Source organism: Nannospalax galili, unplaced genomic scaffold (assembly GCF_000622305.1).
Source record: "Nannospalax galili isolate Female #2095 unplaced genomic scaffold, S.galili_v1.0 scaffold342, whole genome shotgun sequence".
In the NCBI taxonomy this organism is placed as follows: domain Eukaryota; kingdom Metazoa; phylum Chordata; class Mammalia; order Rodentia; family Spalacidae; genus Nannospalax; species Nannospalax galili.
In genome coordinates, this window is record NW_008349359.1 from 735961 (window position 1) to 757475 (window position 21515).

General features: G+C 43.1%; 1 protein-coding gene across 2 annotated transcripts in view; it reads right to left on the reverse strand.

Annotated features, from left to right (window-relative positions):
* Positions 1-728: 728 nt before the first annotated feature.
* The window catches only part of Ino80 (INO80 complex ATPase subunit), a 142931-nt gene continuing 122144 nt past the window's right edge, over positions 729-21515 (reverse strand). Inside the window, exons 30-36 of one of the 2 annotated variants that reach the window (XM_008846782.2) lie at positions 12577-12735; positions 12023-12125; positions 10757-10845; positions 7081-7236; positions 6615-6774; positions 4641-4856; positions 729-2248 (exon numbers count right to left, since the gene is read on the reverse strand). In XM_008846782.2, the coding sequence (XP_008845004.1) occupies positions 2031-2248; positions 4641-4856; positions 6615-6774; positions 7081-7236; positions 10757-10845; positions 12023-12125; positions 12577-12735 (1101 nt within the window). In that variant the 3' untranslated portion in view covers positions 729-2030. The remainder of the gene's footprint in view (positions 2249-4640; positions 4857-6614; positions 6775-7080; positions 7237-10756; positions 10846-12022; positions 12126-12576; positions 12736-21515) is intronic. The other variant, XM_008846783.3, reaches the window with a different exon arrangement.

Below are 21515 nucleotides of genomic sequence, written 5' to 3' on the forward strand. Positions count from 1 at the left end.
TAATTTTTAAGAGTCCGTATGTATAGCTAAAGACCACATACCAAGCAACAATGCCACATAAGAGATACCTTCTTTTGAGTTGTTGGCCAGGGTGGCGTCAGGGGGCCCAAGAGACCCCCAGACAGTAACTCAGCATAGAACTTGGAAAATGAACAGCAGACCCCAATCTTATCTAAAGGAATATTGGCAACTGATTGCCGCTAGATAAGAGCTGATCTTCCTAAAACAAGGGACTCTAGATAGTCTGACTAAACTCAGTGGGTGGACAAACACTGGGGATCGGCTGGGGGCATTGACAACACAGTGGACAGTAACAGGGATGACAGAGTATATGGGCTCCAGTGGGGGGGGGGGGTTATGGGAGGGTGTCATTTGGGATGTGGGTATATAGATGAATAAGATTGGGATGTTCTGTAACTCTGCCTGGTACCAGATTAGGCCAAGCTGTTCACACCTAGGATCCGAGTCAAGGATGCCACACCCCCAGGGCCCTTCCTACATGCTGACTGCTTGGTCAAGCCTCCCCTGATGGCTGCGATCAATTCCCAAGTCCAATAAAGACTGCTCCTGAGCAAACACCCACAGTGCATTCCTTGTTGCAAGAACATCATGCTTTATGATCACAGTACAGTGTTCACACTCTGCCTTCTTTTTAGCCTGTCAAATCTCCAAGGGCCCTATAATTTGCACTCCAAGAGGGGCAGCTGCAAAGACCACAGGCACTTTGATTTACATAAAATTATCTCACTCCATTTTATTTAAGATTTTTTTTTTATCCAGTTAGTAAAAGAAAGATGTGTCTCTCTTTATACATATGTACAAGTTCAGTTACAAAAATAGACAGCACATTCAAAGAGAAAAAAGGCTTGGCATTTTTCTGATTCCCTCTAAACAGCATCTGTACATAGGAGTCAGGATTTGGGCAGGGGAATCTTAATGATTTAAATTAAATGATTCCCCTACACCTACTCCAAAAAAAGTGTTTAAAAAATCAATCTATCTAAACTCAATTCCGTGATTTTCAGGTGTGCAAATTAAAGGCTGGCCCACCCAGAAGCACCTGTTCCACCAGGGACATCAGGTGGAAACCCCTCCCAGCCGCCCCTTTTCCCCTCTCAGAGGGCAGCAAGCTCAGGCGAGTGGGGCCGGGGCTGGGCAGGTTGGTGCTGAGCTTGCTCTCTCCACCTCACTCCTGCCGTCCCTTCCTTTCTCAGTGCAATATAGACAGTGCATACAGCCAAGCAGGGGGCTGAGGGCAAAGGCGGGGAAACTGTGCATTCAGGACGGGCAACGGGGCACCTGCAAGAGGGGCAGTGAGGATGTCCTGCTGATTGAGGTGGCTCCTGGTCTCTTTACTGGCTTCTGGGAGTCCCTTGAGTGGGAGCTGCTGCTACTGTTGCTGGTGGGACCTAAAGGTTCCCTGGTGTGAACCATGTTGGACAGTGGAGGAAATGCTAGGAAAACTGCCTGTGGGGCTGCTTCCTCCAGCCTTCTGTCATCCTTATTAGCCACTATCTTCTCTGGCATTCACTGCTTTATTCAATGTGGCAAATGGGGTTTAGAAACCCAGGGGGCTCTCCAAAGACTGTGGACACTAGGCACACTATTTCCTCCCTTCCTAGCCCTATAGGAAATCATAACCTTGAGAAGTCTCCACTATGGAAGGCTCTTCACAGCACCTGTCGAGCCTTCACAAGGGACATGGTCAGAGCTGAAGAGTGGGATGAATGGAGATAGTGTGCCTGAGCATTGAAAAGGGGTCTATGTCAGGCCTTCCCCAGAAAGAGGTTTAAGACTTGGCCACAGAGTTCATCTGGGATGCTGAGGGGCTGAACTTCAGAACACTCCTTTGCAAACAGGTGATAAAGGTGCTCACACCAATCATCTGCCTGTCCTCTCCTGCTGCAACTGGTCCTCTCCACTCCCCAAACAGGCTGCAAGATGCTGCGCTGGGCAAGACACCCAAGACCACCTGCAGACCAGGCCTCTAGCCCCTGGTTTGGTTGAAAGAAGCTGGAGGGCAGAGATGGTTACCGTCCTCCAGAGGGGTTGGTGCCTTTGCCCTGTTTCCGGATCAGGGAGTCTGAGGCTGAGCTGCTGGTCATGTGGAGGCTCTTAGGAGTCCCAGGAACATTATTTCCTTTGCTCAAAGGGGAACTCAAGGGGGAAGAGGCGCTTGATGGTCCAAAGTCAACAAGGCCAGCAGGCCGGACAAGGGATGTCTGCAGAGGACTGCTTGCGGAGATTCCTGTGGGGGTGGAGAAAGACACAATGACTGTAAGCACCAGCTGTGTGTGAGCTGCCTGGAGGTCTGGGGGCTGGATGGGAGTCTGCACTGGAGGAAAGGATGCAACTCCCTCTCTGCTACTCCCTGCCGATATCTTTTAGGCATATTCGTTTGTTCTTCTTGTCAACTGCCTTTTCAGTAAGATAGCCATCTTACTTGTTAAGGGATTGTTAAGGGATGATGACACTCAGCCCCACCCACATTACCTTATTCAGAGAGTAAAATGTCCTTTTTGAGCTCCAAACGGCACATATGCAATCTGGGCCTGGGCTGCAAGGTGAGGGCTGCACCTCACTGGGCATTAATGTAGTCTGTTCTTGTCTTACCAAAACTGGATTTGGCTGCTTCCTTCTTATTTCACAGAGGATATTGCCTACTCCCAGTAGTTCTGGCCAGAGGACACAAGGCTGCTCACTCTCATCTTGTGTCAATTCTCCTAGCACTGGCCACCTCTGTTCTTCAAGCTCTGCCACTTCAGGGACCCAGGTTAAACCTTTTATCTTTGGTGATAGTTCTCTGGACAACAGTGAACTTTTTCCTCCTCTTGTGTGAGAGAAGTCTACTTACTTCTCCTAACATATTACCTAGGGTGTTTGCTTTTTGCTTTTTGAGACAGGGTCTTACTATGTAGCCCCAACTGGCTTGGAACTTGCTATGTGGACCAGGTGGCCTTGCACTCGAGAGATCTGCCAGCCTTTGCCTCCTGAGTGATGGAATTATAGGTGTGTGCTACCGAATGAAAAATCTCTCTCTCACTCTCTCTCACCCAAGCTGACCTCAAACTCATTACGTAGATGAGGATTACCTTGAACTCTTGATCCTCCTGCCTCTAGCTCTCCTGTATTTGAATTACCCATGTGCATCACCATGCCTGGTTGTTTTTGTGTATTATTTCCTTAAATACAAATTCTGAGTGTTTGGTGGACAAGACGGGTCTCTGCCCAGACATACTAAACTATATATAGGTACCTTCTAGACCAGTCCTTATTTCCATTCCTAGCTAGCAACCTGCCAACTTGTGCCATTCTGCTCCTTCCTTACTGTATCCCTCTTGCCTACTTCTCTGATGAGCATCATACTCTGCCCCATCCATGGATGAGACCCTGCCATTAACAGTTTTGACTACTGGCATGAATACTGTTTTCCAAGGATACAATCAGCTGGCAAAAGGTTAAGAAACATCAGCCAAGGCTATTATACTTCTTATTTTCTTAATGACTCAATAGGTGAAAGCTGAGACTCCTGCAGTGGGAGAAGGGGGAAGTGAATTAACTTACTGAGCACTTACATCAGGCAAGCACTTTCTATACAGGTATAGCTTTACCTGCTACAATAATCCTGAGCTATCAGGAGTTGAAGGCCATCATTGTCTATATAGCAAGCCCAGCCTTTGACTCATCTTAAAATTAAACAAAACCCCCAAACCTGTGAGTTATATAAAACTCATGTGGAATTTTTGCTTGTTTGTAGCAGGGTCTCACCATGTAACCCCTGGTTGGTCTAGAACTTGCATCAGTGCTCCTGCCTCTGCCTCCCAAGTGCTGGGATTATAGGCGTGTGCTACACCTTTAATGGGGAGAAGCTCTATCAATGGGTTCTTTCTTCCCATCTTTAGACGCCTTCCTATGTCCCAAACACAACAATCCCTTCTCACCCACCCATTAAACTCCTCCCCATCAGCACTTGCCACACTTTCACTGCTCCTCTTGAGTACATCTTGACTGATCTGCCCAGTGACCCTCAACATGACTTCATTGTTGTCAACTCTTGTGTCTAAATCCTTCCTTACCTAGAGTTTCCTCTTTCTGAATTATACCCCAGAATTCTTATCAGCAGGCCCGTGTTTCCTCCCCTTTCTGACCTGTACACAAGTATGTTCACCTCTTTTCACTTATCTCTATGCTGCCTTGTACTACTGATAAACATGCTTCATACAAAGGGTCGGGTCCCCTTTTCACTTCTGCTTACTCTCTGGACAGGATCCACATTATACTTTTATACAGCACGTGTCTGAGTACCTGAAGGGATGGATTATGCAGCTGGATGAATGTTAACTGCTCTAGTTGACTACTGAAAATAAGGGTCTCAGGAAAAGTCTAGAATAAAATGCAGGAAAACTTGTGGATGTTTAAAGGTGTACAGTTCCTAATTCAGCTCTTTCACAGTTACTATTTCTTCAAAGGTGGCAATGAATCAGGTCAATAGAGCAAGAGTGAGTCAAGAATATTCAGCTATAAGTGATGCTCTGAGAAGGGGTTTCTGGCCTGGAGTAACCCGAGTGTTCTACCTGGTAGGATGCTAAACAGATTTCCAGACAGTCCTTGACAATCCACAGCTACCCCGGCTTCCATACCTTTAGATACGTTGTACCCGTATGCAGCATAAGCAGCTGCGGAGGCTGCGGCAGCCCCTGCTTTTGCTCCTGCCATCGCAGCAGCACTGCCCGCTGTGGACTTCCGGCTGCGGCCTTTCCCTGTTCCTTTGGCTGTGCTTCCTGACCCTTTGGGGCGGCCTCGGCTTCGAGCTGAGTGACCACGTCCTGCAGCTGGCATTTCCTGAATAGAAATTCCTATGGGAACAAATGGCCAAGAAAGAAAAAAATGAATCTTTTAAAATGTTAACAAATAATCCCTTGACAGGGAAAGTTGGCTCTCAAGGTGTTTTGTTTTGTTTGAGACAAGGATTCCTTATGTTGCTCAGGCTGGCCCTGAACTCCTGTGTAAAATGATCCTCCAACCTCAGCCTCCTGAGTGCTACGACTACAGGCATAGGACACGGTGCCTGGCTTCTTAAGTATCTGAGGACTCCTGTGGCTGTCTTCAATGGCTGGGCATGGCATAACCCAGAAATCCTAAGAATTCTGAACAGCCAACACAACCATACTCTTCCAACTGCCTTTCCTTCACTACTAGTGACTATTGCTTTTATTTTAGCCAGGACTTGCTATGGGAATTAATGTGTTTCTGTCTTGGAGAACCAACCAGTATTTCTAACTTTTCAATAAAACAGTTCTGAGTATTGAAGCCAGAGCCTCCTGCATGCTAAACAAGTACTCTATCACTAATCTACACTTCTAGCCTTACTTCTAAGTTTTTGGAGGTTTTTAATGGCTTAAAAAAATTACTGCTGGGCATGGTGGTGCACACCTTTAATCCCAGCACTCAGGAGGCAGAAGCAGGTGGATCTCTGTGAGTTCAAGGCCAGCCTGGTCTACATAGTGAGTTCCAGGACAGCTGGGGCTACAGGGAGACCCTGTCTCAAAAGGACCAAAAAAAAAATTATTTTTATTTTGTATGTAATGAGTGTTTTACACCTGTATGTAAGTACACTTGTGCAATGCTTGCAGAGGTCAGAAGAAAGGGTGTTAGATTCTATGGAACTGAAGTTACACATGGTTTCAGTGCTCTTAACTGCTCAGCCATCTCTCCAGCACCCCCACAACTGATACCTTTTAATGATTTTTGACACAAGATCTCATTATGTAGCCAAGGCTGACCCTGAACTTGAGCTCTTCCTGCCTCAGCCTCTGAATTTGGATTACAGGCATGCACTACTCTGCTTAGCCCTATTTTCAAGCTTTAAAATTAAGCTTCCTCAAGAAATAATAGCAACATCAGGCCTCACACAACAAAGCAAAACATGCCCAGAAGAGCTAACTTTCATTAACAAACAGCAAAAATATGACTGGAGAGATGGCTTGGTGCTTAAGAGAACCTGAGTGCAGCTCACATCAGGCAGCTCACAAGCACCTTTAACTTCAGCTCCTGGAGGATCTGATGCTTCAGCTTCTGTGAGTACCTGCACTCATGTGCATATACCCACACAAAGATACACACATACACATATGATTAAAAATAAAAATAAATTGCCGGGCATGGTGGCGCACGCCTTTAATCCCAGCACCTGACAGGCAGAGGCAGGCGGATCTCTGTGAGTTCAAGGCCGGCCTGGTCTACATAGTGAGTTCCAGGACAGTTGGGGCTACAGGGAGACCCTGTCTCAAAAAAGACAAAAATAAATAAATAGGGGGGAAAAAAAAAAAGGCAAAAATAGGGGCTAGGGAAATGACTCAGTTGGTAAAGCTTGATACCTAGGACCCACATGATAGAAGGGGAGAACTGCCTCCAAGTTATTCTCTGACTGCTACATGTGTGCATATGTACAGGTACACACACACACACACACACACACACACACACACACACACACACACACAAAATAAAGTTCCCTCATCCTAACAGGAATTGGACCTTACCACCAAACCAATGAAAGCTTCCTATGAGGCAGTGGAGCAGGTGAAGCAGTATGGGACAGTAGTATCACCTACCATTGACAGTGTCCGAGACAGAGCCTGTTATGGAAGCTGGAGAATTGGTGGCTCGAGACTGAGGGGCTGAGGAGGCCGGGTCATCCACAATGACCAGCATGTCACTGCTGCTCTCATCAGGGGGAATTGAGCCAGTGTGCAGCTCACTGCTGATAGAGATCTAGAAGTGGAGGGGTGGAGGTTACTAATACTCACAGTGCCCACAGCTCTCACACAAGTGAAACATGCTTTGAAGAACATGCATGTATTACTCTCTCCTATCTGGCTTCAGTACCGAGGCTCAGATGCCCTGCCTTGGGTTATTACAGCCAGCCTGCCCTTATTTGCTTTTCTAATTATCAATCCCACATCCAACCCTTTTCCACAAGGCAGGAAGACTCCAGAAGTAAACACTGCCCAGGAATGTGTCTATGCAAAAGGTCAGGATGCAGAGCTACTGGGATGAAGACATCTAGAAGGGTCTTACCTCACTGAAAGGACTGGGCATGGCTGAATCCACACTTATGAAGGAGTCGTCTCCATCGGCAGAGAGGTTGGAGTTATCCGCAGAAGGAACAAATGGGATTACCAGATTCACACCCTCTTTTCTCCTTTTCCCATCCAATTCATCTTCTCTTTTCTTCTGAGAATTCAAAGGTCAGAAAATACATAAAAAAACGTGAGCATATGCCCCAAAGAGCAAAGTGGGATTAGGGAATAAAATGATGACAGGCAGAGCCTTGTGAAATGGCACTGGTTAGCCTGATACTTGCAGCGTAACCCAGTCTGGCCTCAAATTCAAGGCAATCTTCCTGCCTCAGCCACCCAGGTGCTGAGACTACAAGCATGGATCATGACAACTGGCTTGAGACAGAGTCTTGTATAGCCCAGGCTGGCCTCGAATTCTCCACCTTGAGTGCTGGGATTATAGGCATGCATCACCATGTCTGGCTCAAATACTTTTTTGTATTTGTGTAGTACTAGGGATTGAATTTAGGGCCTCTCACGTGCTAGGCAAGACTACCACTGAGCAACATCCCCAGCCCTGAAAGGAGTTAATCATAAAGAAGGAGGGAAAGGATAGTTTGTTCCCTTCCCACTCCACCCCCCTGTGTATGGAGGTCAGAAGACAACTTGAGGGAGTCAGTTTTTTGTCTACCACATGGGTTCCAGGGTTTGACCTCAGGTCACAAGGCTCGGCAGCAAGTGCTTTTACCTCCTGAATCATCTTGCTGGCTCTTTTCTGGCTTTTTGAGATACAGTCTTGTTATGTACCCCAAGTTGACCTTGAAATTGAGATCCTCCTGCTTCTGTGTACTACCATGCACTGCCCCATACGTAATAAGCCTATGCCATACCATCTTCAATCCAATACAATGTTTAAAGGTAGGACAACCACACTGAGCCAGAGTCGAGTCAAGATTAATTCTCATGGGGCCAAGGGCACAGCAACCCTTCTTAAAAGCACCCCCAAGAGGAACAACACTTATGGGCCAGAATAAGTAGTTTCACAAAACAGGATGACCTAGGCTGGGGGAATATAGCTAGGGGGTAGAATTCTTGTCCAGCATTTCTTTCTAGGGCTCAACCCCACCCCGCCACAGCACCACAAAAAGAAAACAAAAGGGAAGACCAATGCTTTACCCACTATATGTACATGCATATATGTATCTATATATACACATATATACATATACATGCATTTTAAGTGTATGTGTGTCTAAGATTGGGGATGTAGCTCAGCTGGTAGAGTATTTGCCTAGCATGCACAAAGCCCTGAGTTAGATCCCCAGTACTGCATAAAAGATATAAAACTAAAGCTAGGCATGGTGATGCACACCTGCAATCTCAGCTCTTGGGAAGTGGGAGGATCAGGTATCAGAAGCTCAAGATTATCCTCTGCTATACAGCAAGTGTGAGGAAAACTTGGGCTGTAAGAAAAAAAAATCTATATATCTATCTATATCTCTACCTACCTACCTACCTATCTACCTCCCTACAACATACAAATTATGAACTCAGGGTATTGCAAATGATGCTAAATATGCAATCTGCCAATGAGGCAGGGCCTCTATTTCTTTAAAAGCTTTTAGTTTTTAAGAGCAGTTTTGGATTCACAGGAGAATTGAATGGACAGAATTGGTGGACAATGAGTTACTTTTATCACTATTTCCTCAATAATGAACAATGGGCTGCTTCTGTCATTATTTCCTCTGTTTACATGTAAGGTCCTACGGGCTGAGTGACTGGGTGCATATGCAATTCTAGAACTAAGTTTGCTAAGTATGCTGGATAACTTCAGTCGTCAGCTTTTCCCTAGGAAAAGGGAACCTCAATTGAAGAATTTCCTCTACAGGATTGGCCTGTGGGCATGTTTGTGAGGTGTTTTCTTGATTGTTCAGTGATGTGGGTGTGTCCAGCCTAATATGGGTGGTGTCACCTCTGGGCAGTGGAGTTGTGTAAGAAACAAGGCTGAGCACAGGCCAGTAGAGTAGGTCCCTAAGCAGTGTTCTCCGGGGTCTGTGGTTCAGTTTCCACCTCCAGGTTCCCACCATCAGGTTCCTGCCCTGAGTTCCATCTGGCCTTGGATTCCCTCAATGATGAACTGTGATCAGGGCATGTAATCCTTTTCTTGCCAAGTTGCTTTTGGTCTGAGTGTTTTAACAGCAATAGAAAGCAAACTAGAATAAGCCGTGTGGTTCGTGTTCACTGGGCACTTTCTATTCTATACTTAGAGCAGGGATGACATCTGATATAAACTGTTAATCTTGGGTGTGAGATGGCTCAGTGGGTAAAGGTGAAAGAAGAGAACCAACCCCACAAAGTGGTACTCTGACCTACATATACACAGTGGCATGTGTACCCACACACAATAATAATAATAATTCTAATTTAAATGAATAAACTGTTAATTGCTACAACACTTGATGTGAAAACCCACTTGTCATTCTTTGGCAGTTTTTTCGTGTTTCCTCCTTTCCTAACTACCCTCTCTTTTTTTAAGGTACTAGAAATTCAACCTAGGCTTCTTGCATGCCAGGCAAGTGGTCACCACTGAGCTATACCCCCAGAACTCAATACCATTTCTGAATGTTAAAGCTATTTTTATTTTAAGTAGTGGTTAGATATCTGAGAGCAGAGTGAGGAAAGAAGAGCCCGAGAACAGCAGAGATGGCAGCCAGGACCAGAAGGACCTTGACCTTTCATTTTTAGGATTTTCAACTTTATAAAAGAAGTGAGTACAAGACATATCCTTCAAGTTAAAACCAGTTCTGCATAGAACAGGTTCAATTGTGGATATAGACTATGTAACAGGAAGAACTAGCACATCTACTGGAACAAAAGAAGACATAAAGAAAGCTGGGCATGGTGGCACATGCCTGGTCTTCATAATAAATCTACTTGAGGCCAGCCAAGGCTACACATAGTGAGACCCTGCCTCAAAACAACTAACAGAAAAGGTGACATCATACACTCCTAGGCTGCTGACCACCAGAGACCTATGGCCAAAGGGATACACTCCGGAGGCAGAGGCAAGCAAATCTCTGTGAGATCAAGGCCATCTTGGTCTACATAGTGAGTTCCAGGCCAGCTAACAATACAGGGAGACCCTATCAAAAAAAAAGATTCTATAAAATCTAATAATGTATACAAGTAATCATCTTACCTATCCCATTTAGCACTGACGGGTAGTTCCCACAGTCAAACTGTGACTACCGACAGGGTAAGTGTTGGGAATACAGCTCCAACAAAGCTGCATTTCTTGCCAGAACTTCAAATCACACAGATGGGGGCGAGAGAGGGGGCTTAGTGGGTAAAGGCACTTGCTGTCAACCCTGAGGACATGAATTCGATACCCAGGACACACATGGTGAAGGAAGAGAATCAACTTGTACAAGCTATCCTCTGATCTTCACATGTATTCCGTGGCTCATACACATATTCACAAACATACACACATGCACACATATGAACAATACAAATAAATAAATGCTAAAAAAAAAAAAAACCCACAAAACCCTACATACATATAATCACACAGGTGGAGCTGGACAGCCACCAGTGACCAAGATTATAAATCACATACCCTGAAGCCTTTTCTATGCGTCTGACACTTATTCCAGGCCCCGCCAGCCCCTATCTACACCCCAGACTGGAGATACCTTTTCTGCATATTTTTCCCGCTTGCGTTTGCGCTCTTTGACTCTGTTGGTTTCTTCCTGCTGCCGTTTCTCTTCCTGTCGCAGTCTCACTACCAAGAAAAATTTAAAAACATTCTGAAACTAAGGGCCATATCTGCTGATATTTACATTCTAAGGCATGATTTTGGTCTGTCTGAGGAAGACATTGGTGTTGGGGCTCAGCAGTGAACAGGACCTGGGTCCAATTCCCAGCACCCATATGGTAACTAACAACAGCCCAAACTCCAGTTCCCCAGGATCTGATGCCCTGTTCTGCCCTTCATGGGCATTGCATGTATGTGATGCACTTCCATACATGGAGGCAAAACACTCATACAAATAAAATTAAAATAAAAATATTTTTAAAAGGGAAGATATTGGCCTTTTCTAGCTCAGAAAAAAACCAGAAGTGTTTGGTTTCTCAATAGCTTTTGGATTTAAACCATGAATCCATTTAATTATTGTGGATCTTTCCTTTTCTTTTCCCCTGAAATGTGAACTTATTTTTGGATACGGAACTGTGGAAGTAATCACAGGAGCTCACAGACTAAACTGGAAACCTAATATTCTCAAAAGCCAAAAACCTATGAGTGAAGGACCTTCATGATTACAGAAGCTTGCTATTTCAAAATTCTCTATAAAAATATTTCTCTGGGCCAGCAAGAGGGATAGGCAGGAGGAGGCACTTGATGCCAAGCCTGATAACCTGCGTTCAATCCCCGAGACTCACATGGTAGAAGAATAGAACAGATTTCCATAAATACACATGTGTATACACACACACACACACACACACACACACAAAAAAAAAACCTATTTCTCTGGTCAGAAAAGTAAATTCAGTATTGCTGAGTGTTGGGTACAGCCTTCCTCAATATGAAAAAGATTGGCTGAAATCTTATTACTTAAAAAAATAAAATTCTTCTTTGTATTTCAATGTAAACTGTTACTTAAAAATGTTGTCCCAGCACTGGAGAGATGGCTCAGTGGTTAAGAGCACTGGCTGCTCTTGCAGAGGACCCAGGTTTGATTTCCAATACCCACATGGCGGCTAAATAATTGTCTTTTAATTCCAGTTCCAGGGGAGGCCAACACCTTCTTCATACCTCCACAGGCATTGCATGATGCAGGTGCACCTAAACACATGTAAGCAATATACTCATACACACAAAAAGAATGTTGCCTCAATGTGTCTGGCCTTGGTGCACACAAATGTTCATCTCCTCCTCTAGTCACTAGAGTACGTACGTTTCTTCTCCAATTCTTCATCATCTAGAAGAAGGCTAACAACCTCTTTGGGTTTCAAGGTATCTGGTTTGAAGTTCCCGCCAGAAATCACCATCCGCTGAATCTATAGAAAGCAGATCAAAATATGACCTCCAGGTAACCATCCCTTACAGTAAACATCCAGCAACACAGGAAAGGGTTCTGGTTTTACTATTTCTTGATCATCTGGCCTGCTTTTGTCCCAAACAAAGAATAAAGTGAATTTCTTTACTAGGGACTGTTAACTGTTAGTTTACAAAACTCAAAATGTATAATGTCTTTGAAAACTCCAAACTTGGCACATAACCCAGAGTCAGGTGAACCAGGAGCAGTAGGATGAGCTCCAAAATGCTAAACAGGAGGGTCCGGACAGTCTGCACAGGAGCAACAGCTGAGACTGCTACTGTACAGGCTCCAATTTTATTTTCTATGTAGAATTCTAGGTTTCTCATGAGTAAGAAAGGTCTTAAATAATTGCAGTCCAGTTAAGAGGCTTCTTATCCTCTCCAGTACAACCATGCTTTCCTGGTGCTTACCTCACTCTTTTCCTTGGCTCGCTGCAGAATGCGCTCTTCAATTGTTCCTTTACAGATAAGCCGGTACACAGTGACCTGCTTTGTCTGCCCCAAGCGGTGGGCCCTATCCATGGCCTGCTGGTCTACAGTAGGGTTCCAGTCGCTATCATAGAAAATCACCTGCATAGGCAAAATGAGAACACAACAAAGACTGAAGCATTCTGAGGGCAGGGCCAGAAACTCTGAAAGCAACACAGCTACATGTCTTTCTGTAAAGACTGGGGTTAGCAGAGTTAGGTTTCTTTCTATGATATAAGGATGAGAAATTACATCTTCTCAGAAGACCAAGTCACTTGTTTATTGCTCCTGGTCTAGTCATAATTTTCACTGAAAAAGAAGGAACAAGACAGGACTGCTGAGATGTACCTAATCCCTGATACTTGGAGGGTCAGGTGGAAGATCACTTGAACTTGAACTCGCAAGAGTTCAAGAGCAGGCTGGACAAAACAGCAAGAAAGACTCTGACTCTTGGAAAAGAAAAAGCAAGCAAACAAGCAATAATATTAATAGTTAATATTCAGTGCTTAGTATGCTAATGTCATTAATAGTGAACTCTTAGTGCAGCCAATGTTCTAAGTGCATTAATTCACTTAAATTCCATAATCTAGCTGGGTGTGGTGGCACACACTTTTAGTCCCAGCACTCAGGAGGCAGAGGCTGACAGATCTCATTTTATAGATGAGGAAACTGAGATACAGAAGAGTTAAGAACATCTATACAAGATTATACAGTCTAAGTGGGAGGCCTAGACATGAGGGATGGGAAAGCCACCTTAAGCACTGGGGCTGCCCTGCAGAGACATATATAGCTCTCCTCGTACTCTCCAGCTCTCATCAACATTGTTTCCTGTTCCATGAATTCTAAGACGAAATGTTTAAAAATCAAAATGTTTAATGCCAGGGCGTGGTGGCGTATGCCTTTAATCCCAGCACTGGAGAGGCAGAGGCAGGTGAATCTCTGTGATTAAAGGCGTGCATCGCCACACCTGGCCTTCCCTAAAATCTTACAAAAATCCTGAAAATAGTCTCTACCAATGAACAAGAGATTGGTCTCAAATTACAGGGAATGGCTGGGCTGGGGTTTGACCTAACAGTTCAAGACCAGCCTGATCTACATAGCCAGGCCAGTTGGAGCTACAGGGAGACCCTGTCTCAAAAAGACCAAAAAAAAGGGGAACTGGGGCGAAAGAGAGGCCCCCCCATAAAAAAAAAAAAAAAAAAAAAAAAAAAAAAAAAAAAAACCCCACACAAAATGTTTAAACTGAAAACTACTTCTAGTTGCAGAACAGTAACTAACCAATAAGAACATGTACCACTATGAATCAAAGTGACCTTAAAACACGACCCTCAGGTCTTAACACTATTAATATAGTGGGCCTTTTGAAAGAATAGCAATCCACAAATGATCCATGTCTCTCATGTGTCTTCCTCTGTATTAAGTCACAAAATCTAGTGTTAGACTGGTGGGATCCCTAGGTCTCAGTCTCTTTTACAGTCTACTTTAGGCTCTATGGTAGACTATACTTTCTCTGACTAAATAAATGAATTGATTCCCATAAATGATTGGGCCCTGCTATACAGAGCCACTTTCATTTCCTTTTTCTCCCTAACACAAACACTCCCCTTCACTGAGGATGAGTCTTCTTAGTATTCCACACTTAGGGGTCTTTTTGTTCAAGTTGTTTCTCTGATCTACAATCCTTCAACCTTATAGTTCAAGCTTTATTACTTATTTCTGACTCACATAATGATGTTTCACTTTCCTATTACTATTAGAAAATGTAAAGGCTAAATTCTGCTACGCAGTTACCATGAGTCTGACACTTAGTATGCACATATATATTTCCCTAAGTTCTTTTTTTTTTTCTTTTTGAGACAGGTCTCCCTGTAGCTCCAGCTGGACTGGAACTCACTATGTAGACCAGGTTGGCCTTGAACTCACAGAGATCCACCTGGGATTAAAGGCGTGCATCACCACACCTGGCCTTCCCTAAAATCTTACAAAAATCCTGCAAACAGTCTCTACCAATGAACAAGAGATTGGTCTCAAATTACAGGGAGTGGCTGGGTTGGGGTTTGACCTAACAGTCTCCATCAATACTACTGCAATATTTTGCATTGCCTACCTATGCTGGTTTAAGTTTTAATCACTAGCTGTGCACGACAGTCAATTATTTTATGTGTACTACTTTTTGTTATTTCATAATTATAAACTTATCTGCAACCCAGCTAGTTTTGGAGGGAAACAGGAAAATATAGAACCCAAAGAACTGCAGTGAGCACAGAGATAACAGTACACTGCGAGAAGGTAGGGTGGTAGCTGCTCTCCTAAGCTACAAGTCTGGTGTTTAAAATAAACCTAAGTCGAGACTGGAGAGATGACTCAGTGGTGAAGAACACTGGCTGCTCTTGCAAAGGATTTAGGTTCAGTTCCCAGCACCCATGAAGTGGCTAACAACTGTCTGTGACTCCAGTTCCAGGACACTGGGGCCCTCTTACGGCTTCTGTGGACAACAGGCACACATGGGATGCACATATATACATGCAGGCAAAATACATAAACATAAAATAAAAATAAATTTTAAAAATCCTATAAATGCCAAGTCCACTATAGCTGAGGTATGTGCAGTTGGCAATGGTGATTTCAACGGTCTTGCCACTGCTGCTCCACAGCCTCCACAATACTCATGCCACTTCACCTTCCAAAGGACCACAGGCTTACCATCCAATTTTGCAGTCTTGGCAGTGTATTTGAAACGTAGGGTACCATTTGTGTTTGGTCCAGCATTTGTCATAGACAAGATGCCAGGACCAGTCCACTGTGAAATCTTCCCCTGTAGCAAGATTTGCTGCCAGTGCTATTATGGAGTATGAAGCTACTATCCTGACACATAGATTCTGGAAAAACTCTGGGAAGGGGAGACTCCTTAAAACTAAATCCTGTTTAATGCTGTAACTCTGTACGAACAGCTGCTATCTACCATTAATTTGTGGTCGTTTCCACAAGGAGTCAATTACCAGCTCTGATTCAAAGGACTTACATCCCAAGAATCACCTTGATGGTGATGTTAAAGAACATGGTGGTTGAGCATGGTCAGCAGAGGACTATGGGGACAGCAGCATCTACAAAGTCTCTCACATACCATTTTAAAGAGTAAGTTACCTCTCTTAAAACTGTTTCTCTATGATGCCTTTCCCAGTGCTTAATACTGCATTTTTTGTTTTGAGACATGGTCTCATTGTAGCTCAGACTAGCCTTAACTATGTAGCTAAGATGACCTTGATCCTCCTGCCTCTACTTCCCAAATGTTTAGTATTATTCATAAGCAATTTATTAATATACTTATTTAAAAGGAGGCAATTCTGCTACTTTGTCCAGAATTTGGATCTTAAAGATGCACAAAAAAGGCATCAGCATTTTTTTGTTTGTTTGTTTTTATTCTGACACAGGGTCTTGCTATGAAGACCAGGTTAGCCTTGAACTTGCAGTGATCCTTTTGACTCTCCTCACTGCTAGGGTTATAGGTGTGCACCACTATGCCCAGCCAAGGTGCCAACATTTTCAATGTTTTTGCCTCTATTAAAAATCCCAGTGTCTCTTTTATATGGTGTTCTTTTGGTCTTGCTGTTTAATTTTATTTTGCTCTTTTTTAAAAGTTGAAATCACTGCATAGTCCTGTGATACTTCTGCTTCCCAACTGCTTTGATTAAAGATGTGTGCCACTACATCTGTCTGGTGTGATGCTTCAATTTTTGGTATGGGGAGAAAAATACTTAATTGCTAGCCAAAGAAAAAGTGTTTGGGAAAGCTTGTTAGTGTCTACAGATCTGATGTGGAAATATGCGAAGCTTGCCACTTGTGAGGAACACAACAAACTGGACTAGAGGACATCCTGGAGTATCAAATAGAACATGCAAGTTTTCAAACCCCCCTCCCCTCCCCTGCCATAGTACTGGTGATCAAACTCAAGACCTCGAGTATGCTAGTCAAGTGCTCTACTAGTGAGCTTCTGAGTGAGCTACATCCTCGGTCTCTGTTTATTTTGAGATAGGGTTTTCCTATAGAGGCTGACAGGCCTGGAATTTACTAGGCAGAACAGGGTGGACTTGAACTTAAAAAGATTGTACTGCCTCCAGAGTACTGGGAATTACAGGTGTGCACTGCCATGCCTGGCTTAGAAATCCATTTTCAATTTTCAGGGGGAACAAAGTAAGGAAATACAGCGTTAACAAAAAGGGGACCTCAAGTTGGACAGTAAGATTGCTTTTCCAACATATATCAAATGGCACATATATGGGCCGATATTACACTAAAAGGCAGGATCTTGAAAGGCTGAAGCCTGGAGCAATGGTTCAGCATGACTTCATAATGGAGATGCCTACACTGTGATTTGGTTTGTAGGTGCCGCCTTAACTTTACATTTTTTTCCCAGAAGTCTAAGTGGTAACCAAATCTCTGATTCATCTTGGGCTCTTCTGAGCTCACAAACAGAAGGCTAAAGCCTAAGACATAGTTTTATAATTTAACTTCAAAAACTCCTGAAATTTAGTAACTATTTATTTACTTTTTTTTTTTTTTGAGACAGTCTCTCCGTGTAGCTCTACCTGGCCTAGAACATGCTATGTAGACCAGGCTGGCCTCCATCTCACAGAGATCAGCTGTCTCTGGCTCCAGAGTGCTGGGATTAAAGGCATGTGCGACCATGCCTGGTTCTGTTTATTTTTTGAATGGATTAAAAGATGTAAGGATTTGAGAAAGAATAAAACAAGATACTGCTTAGAAAAAGACACAGGAAAAAATAATGAAATATGTATAAGTTAACAGGTTAAAACAAGAATAAAAGAATGAATTAAAAACAAGGCTGGGTATGGTGGTGCACACCTTTAATCCCAGTACTCAGGAGGCAGAGGCAGGCAGATCTCTGTCAGATCAATGCCAGACTGGTCTACATAGTGAGTTCCAGGCCAGCTGGGGCTACAGGGAGACCCCGTCTCAAACAAAACAAAGTAAAACAAAACGGAACAAAACGAAACAAAAAATAAAGAAAAACAAGACAGATACACGTTATCTAATTTGACAACAAAAGGAACACTGAATTACCCACAATTTGAAATGACTGGCGGGGGAAGGGGGCAAAGCACCAGAGTGGGGCAGAGGTGACTGTATTTCACGTTTATGGAGCCCAGTGACACATTCTAGAGACAAGTACGTAACAATTATAGGACTAGAACTGACTTAGCAAGGAAAGATTAAATGCCAATCCATAATGCTTGGCCTAGCAGTGACTAAGGTGAAATGTATTAATAGCACCTTCATGAAGTTGTAAACACCAAGGCAGGAAGGCATGTGGAGAGGTTGGTGAGAGCTGACATGATGTTCAAGGATCTAACTCTATAGAGGCCAAGGGTGAGGGAGTGAAATGGAAAACTATAGAACTGGAAAACGCTGGACTAATAATTGAAGGTGGGGAGACTATGTATATGAAGTTCATACACAGAACTAAAAGCTAACCCACTGGACATGTTGCTACTGAAAATTGCTCCTCTTCTCTACATGTAAGTATATGAAACAAGTCAGACAGAAACAAAAATAAATTTGGGCAGTTTATTATAAAAACTGTACCTCAAGCCAGGTGTGGTGGCATATGCCTTTAATCCCAGCACTCAGGAGGTAGAAGCAGGTGGATCTCTGAGAGTTCAAGGCCAACCTGGTCTACATAGTAAGTTCCAGGACATCTGGGTGCTACAGGGAGACCCTGTCTCAAAAAGACCCCCCCCCACACACAAAATGTGCTCCACAAACACAAAGGTATCAGATACACAAAGAATAGCATTGTAAGACCAGTTATTCATCACTTGCTAAAACCATGTTTTTACTAACAATGAAGACTAGGTAATTCCCACTACTTACAAATACATGTTTACACACACATTCCTCAATCATAAGACATTAACTCTTTCCTAACTAGAATGTTATGCTAACTTCTTCCTTGTCTGTTAATGGTTATGGGGAACTCTCAAAGGTGAATAAATACATCTTAGGTCAAAGGAAAACTGCCAGAGAAGCAGCTAAAGCTATGTCTTCACATACGCACATACGCACACACACACACACACACACACACACACACAGAGTTAGAGAGAGAGTTCTTGTTCCATATATCTAAGGAATATTCTTGGAGCTTATAATATTCAAGCAAATCTTAAGCAGAGGATCCTGGTTCAGTTCCCAGCACCGTCTTCTGACCTCTGCCGGCACTACAGGCTATGGAGCACTTACATACATGCAGGCAAAACACATATACATAAAATAAAAATAAATAAAACATAACAAAACTCAAATCTGAGGCAGAATGCAATGATGAAAACTGGCTTACAGGTTCAGCATTTCTAATAGATTAAGTCACTTGTTTGATAAATTAAATACAAGTCTTCAAGGTAAAAACCAAATTATCAATAGACATTCCAAATCTTGTTTCAAATGAAAATCAAATTACAGCAGGCTCAAATTAAGACAAAGAATTTTAAGCATTTCAACACACTGGCTCAACACTATTCTGTGAATAGTGAAAAACACGGTCTTGCTTTTGGATTTGATGTAAGAATTTGCAGTTCTCAATTAATATTCTGGTATATGTGAGACTCCTTTTTCAGTAAACACAAATATATTACCTGCCAATTTTCAAATGGAATGCACAGAGCTGCAATCTGCCATTTACCTTGAAGAAAAATTTGATGTCTCTTTACTAGCCTCATAGTCTTAAATATTATTTATGACCTGATGATTACAAACTATGCCTTAGGCCCCAGTCTTTCTCCCCAAACACTGTCACTTAAAGTCTAAGAGTCCTGTTTACCCCATTTCTCCCATTCTCACTGTGATGCTCTGTACTTTCCCTCCCATCTCGCCCCATCCCACTTCAGAAGCCAGAGGGATCATTTGAGCCCATTCACTAGCCTGAGTAATAGAGTGAGGTTCTGTCCAAAACAAACAAAAACAAAATGCCCAAGCTAGACAATGTTCCTCTTCTGTTCAAATTCCTATACTCCCCAATCTCAAAGTCTTACCATGACCTGCTGAGCCTTGCATGATCTGCTTGTGTGGCACATTCTGCACTCCTCCTTCAGTTTTGTTCTACCCACTCTATAGGACTTGATGTTGCTTGATTATGCCAAGCAGGCTCTGAACATCTGATGGGCCTTACCACCCCAGAGGAACAGCAACCGAGTTCTTCTACCACTCTTCCTATATTTTTCTTCATAACACTTATATTAGTTCTTACAATTTTATTTATACTACATGAACTACCTTAACTAGAACTGTAATTCTAGTAATTAGTAGATCAAAAATGGAACCTCATTTTGTTGAATGCTGAGTTTCTAAGTGCCTAAAACACAGTGCCAGGTCCTTGCCCAATGCTTATTAACCAGCTGTTAAATGAATGAACAAATGAAGAACTGGCCCATTATTTAAAGAGGACTTCCTTCCACTGAAGAAGTCAAAGTTGAGCATGTAAAATGCTTATATATAATATTATACAACTGACTAGAGTAGAGGGAGGAGGAATAAGGAAGAAAAGTGACACAGGAATGGGGCTTTGAAATGCAAACAGGAGTTTACTAGATGGAAGAGGTAAACTCAGAACAGGATAATCTAGTCTCCAGTAACAAATAATACAACAGTGTAATATAATAATGGTGTGTTCTAAAATTTACAAGTCAATCATTTACTTTTTGAGCAAATCTTGGGAGGGAAAGGGATCTGGCTAGGACTGATCATTCAGGGCTTAGCAGGTCATGGTAAGACTTTGAGATTGTGGAGTACAAGTATTTGAACAGAAGAGGAACATGTTCTAGCTTGGGCATTTTGTTTTTTGTTTTGTTTTGGACAGAATCTCACTCTACTGCTCAGGCTAGTGTCACCCTAATGAGCCCAAATGATCTTCCTGCCTCAGTAGTCAGGTGTCACCAAGTCTGACTGAGTGTGGGTTTTAAATGTGACCTTCTCGTTTCTAGAGTGGGGTTGGGAAGAAAGTACAGTGAGAAGTAAAGAGGATTCTTACACTTTTAAGTGACAGTGTTCAGGAGAAAGACAGGCTCAAGCCACATTTTGAGAGGTAGATACAAGCGATAAATGAATAGGCTCAGATAGCATTGTAAAGGAGCTAAGAGTAGCAAAGGATAGAGACTGAAGGGAGTTCAAAAGATCAGCTAGGAAAAACAGAAAAATGAGAGAGAAAGTGAGAGAGAGAGAGAGAGAGAGAGAGAGAGAGAGAGAGAGAGAGAGAGAGAGAGAGGGAGAAAGATAAACAAGGACCAGGGCAAGTTTTATTATCTGATATGGCATCATGTGAGCTGCCACATCAAAGTAACCACCAAGTATAACACATACTACCACTGACAGCCTTCCAAAGATGACAGAGGTTGATGCATATCTATCAGTTAAGCCTCCAAAAATCCTCAGGCCCTTAATCCCTATCCCACTTGGCTAAGTGGTAGTGGTTAAATGGCAAGCAAGGTAAGGATGAGTCCTATGAGTGAAAACTGTGATACTAGTTTTCTTTTCATTCTTCGAGGCATGCAATTTGAGGGAGTCATAGTAAATAAGGAGAAAGAGCAGGTAGAGCCTAGGAATGGAGACTGGGAGACAGATCTAGCTCTAGCTCTGCTTCTGTCTCTTCAGACCTCTTTACCGTGTGCTCATTTCTCCATGACCTCATGAATTTGCACCCTCCCCATGCTTGTGGGGGCCTGATGCTCAGATTTCAGAGACGCACCATAATAACCACATTAGGTGCCATTTTTAGTCATGCCTTTTATAAAACAATTTCCCATTTATGCATTTTTAAATCTAAATGCTACTAAAATTGCCATGAAATACATTAGAATCCAGGGAATAAT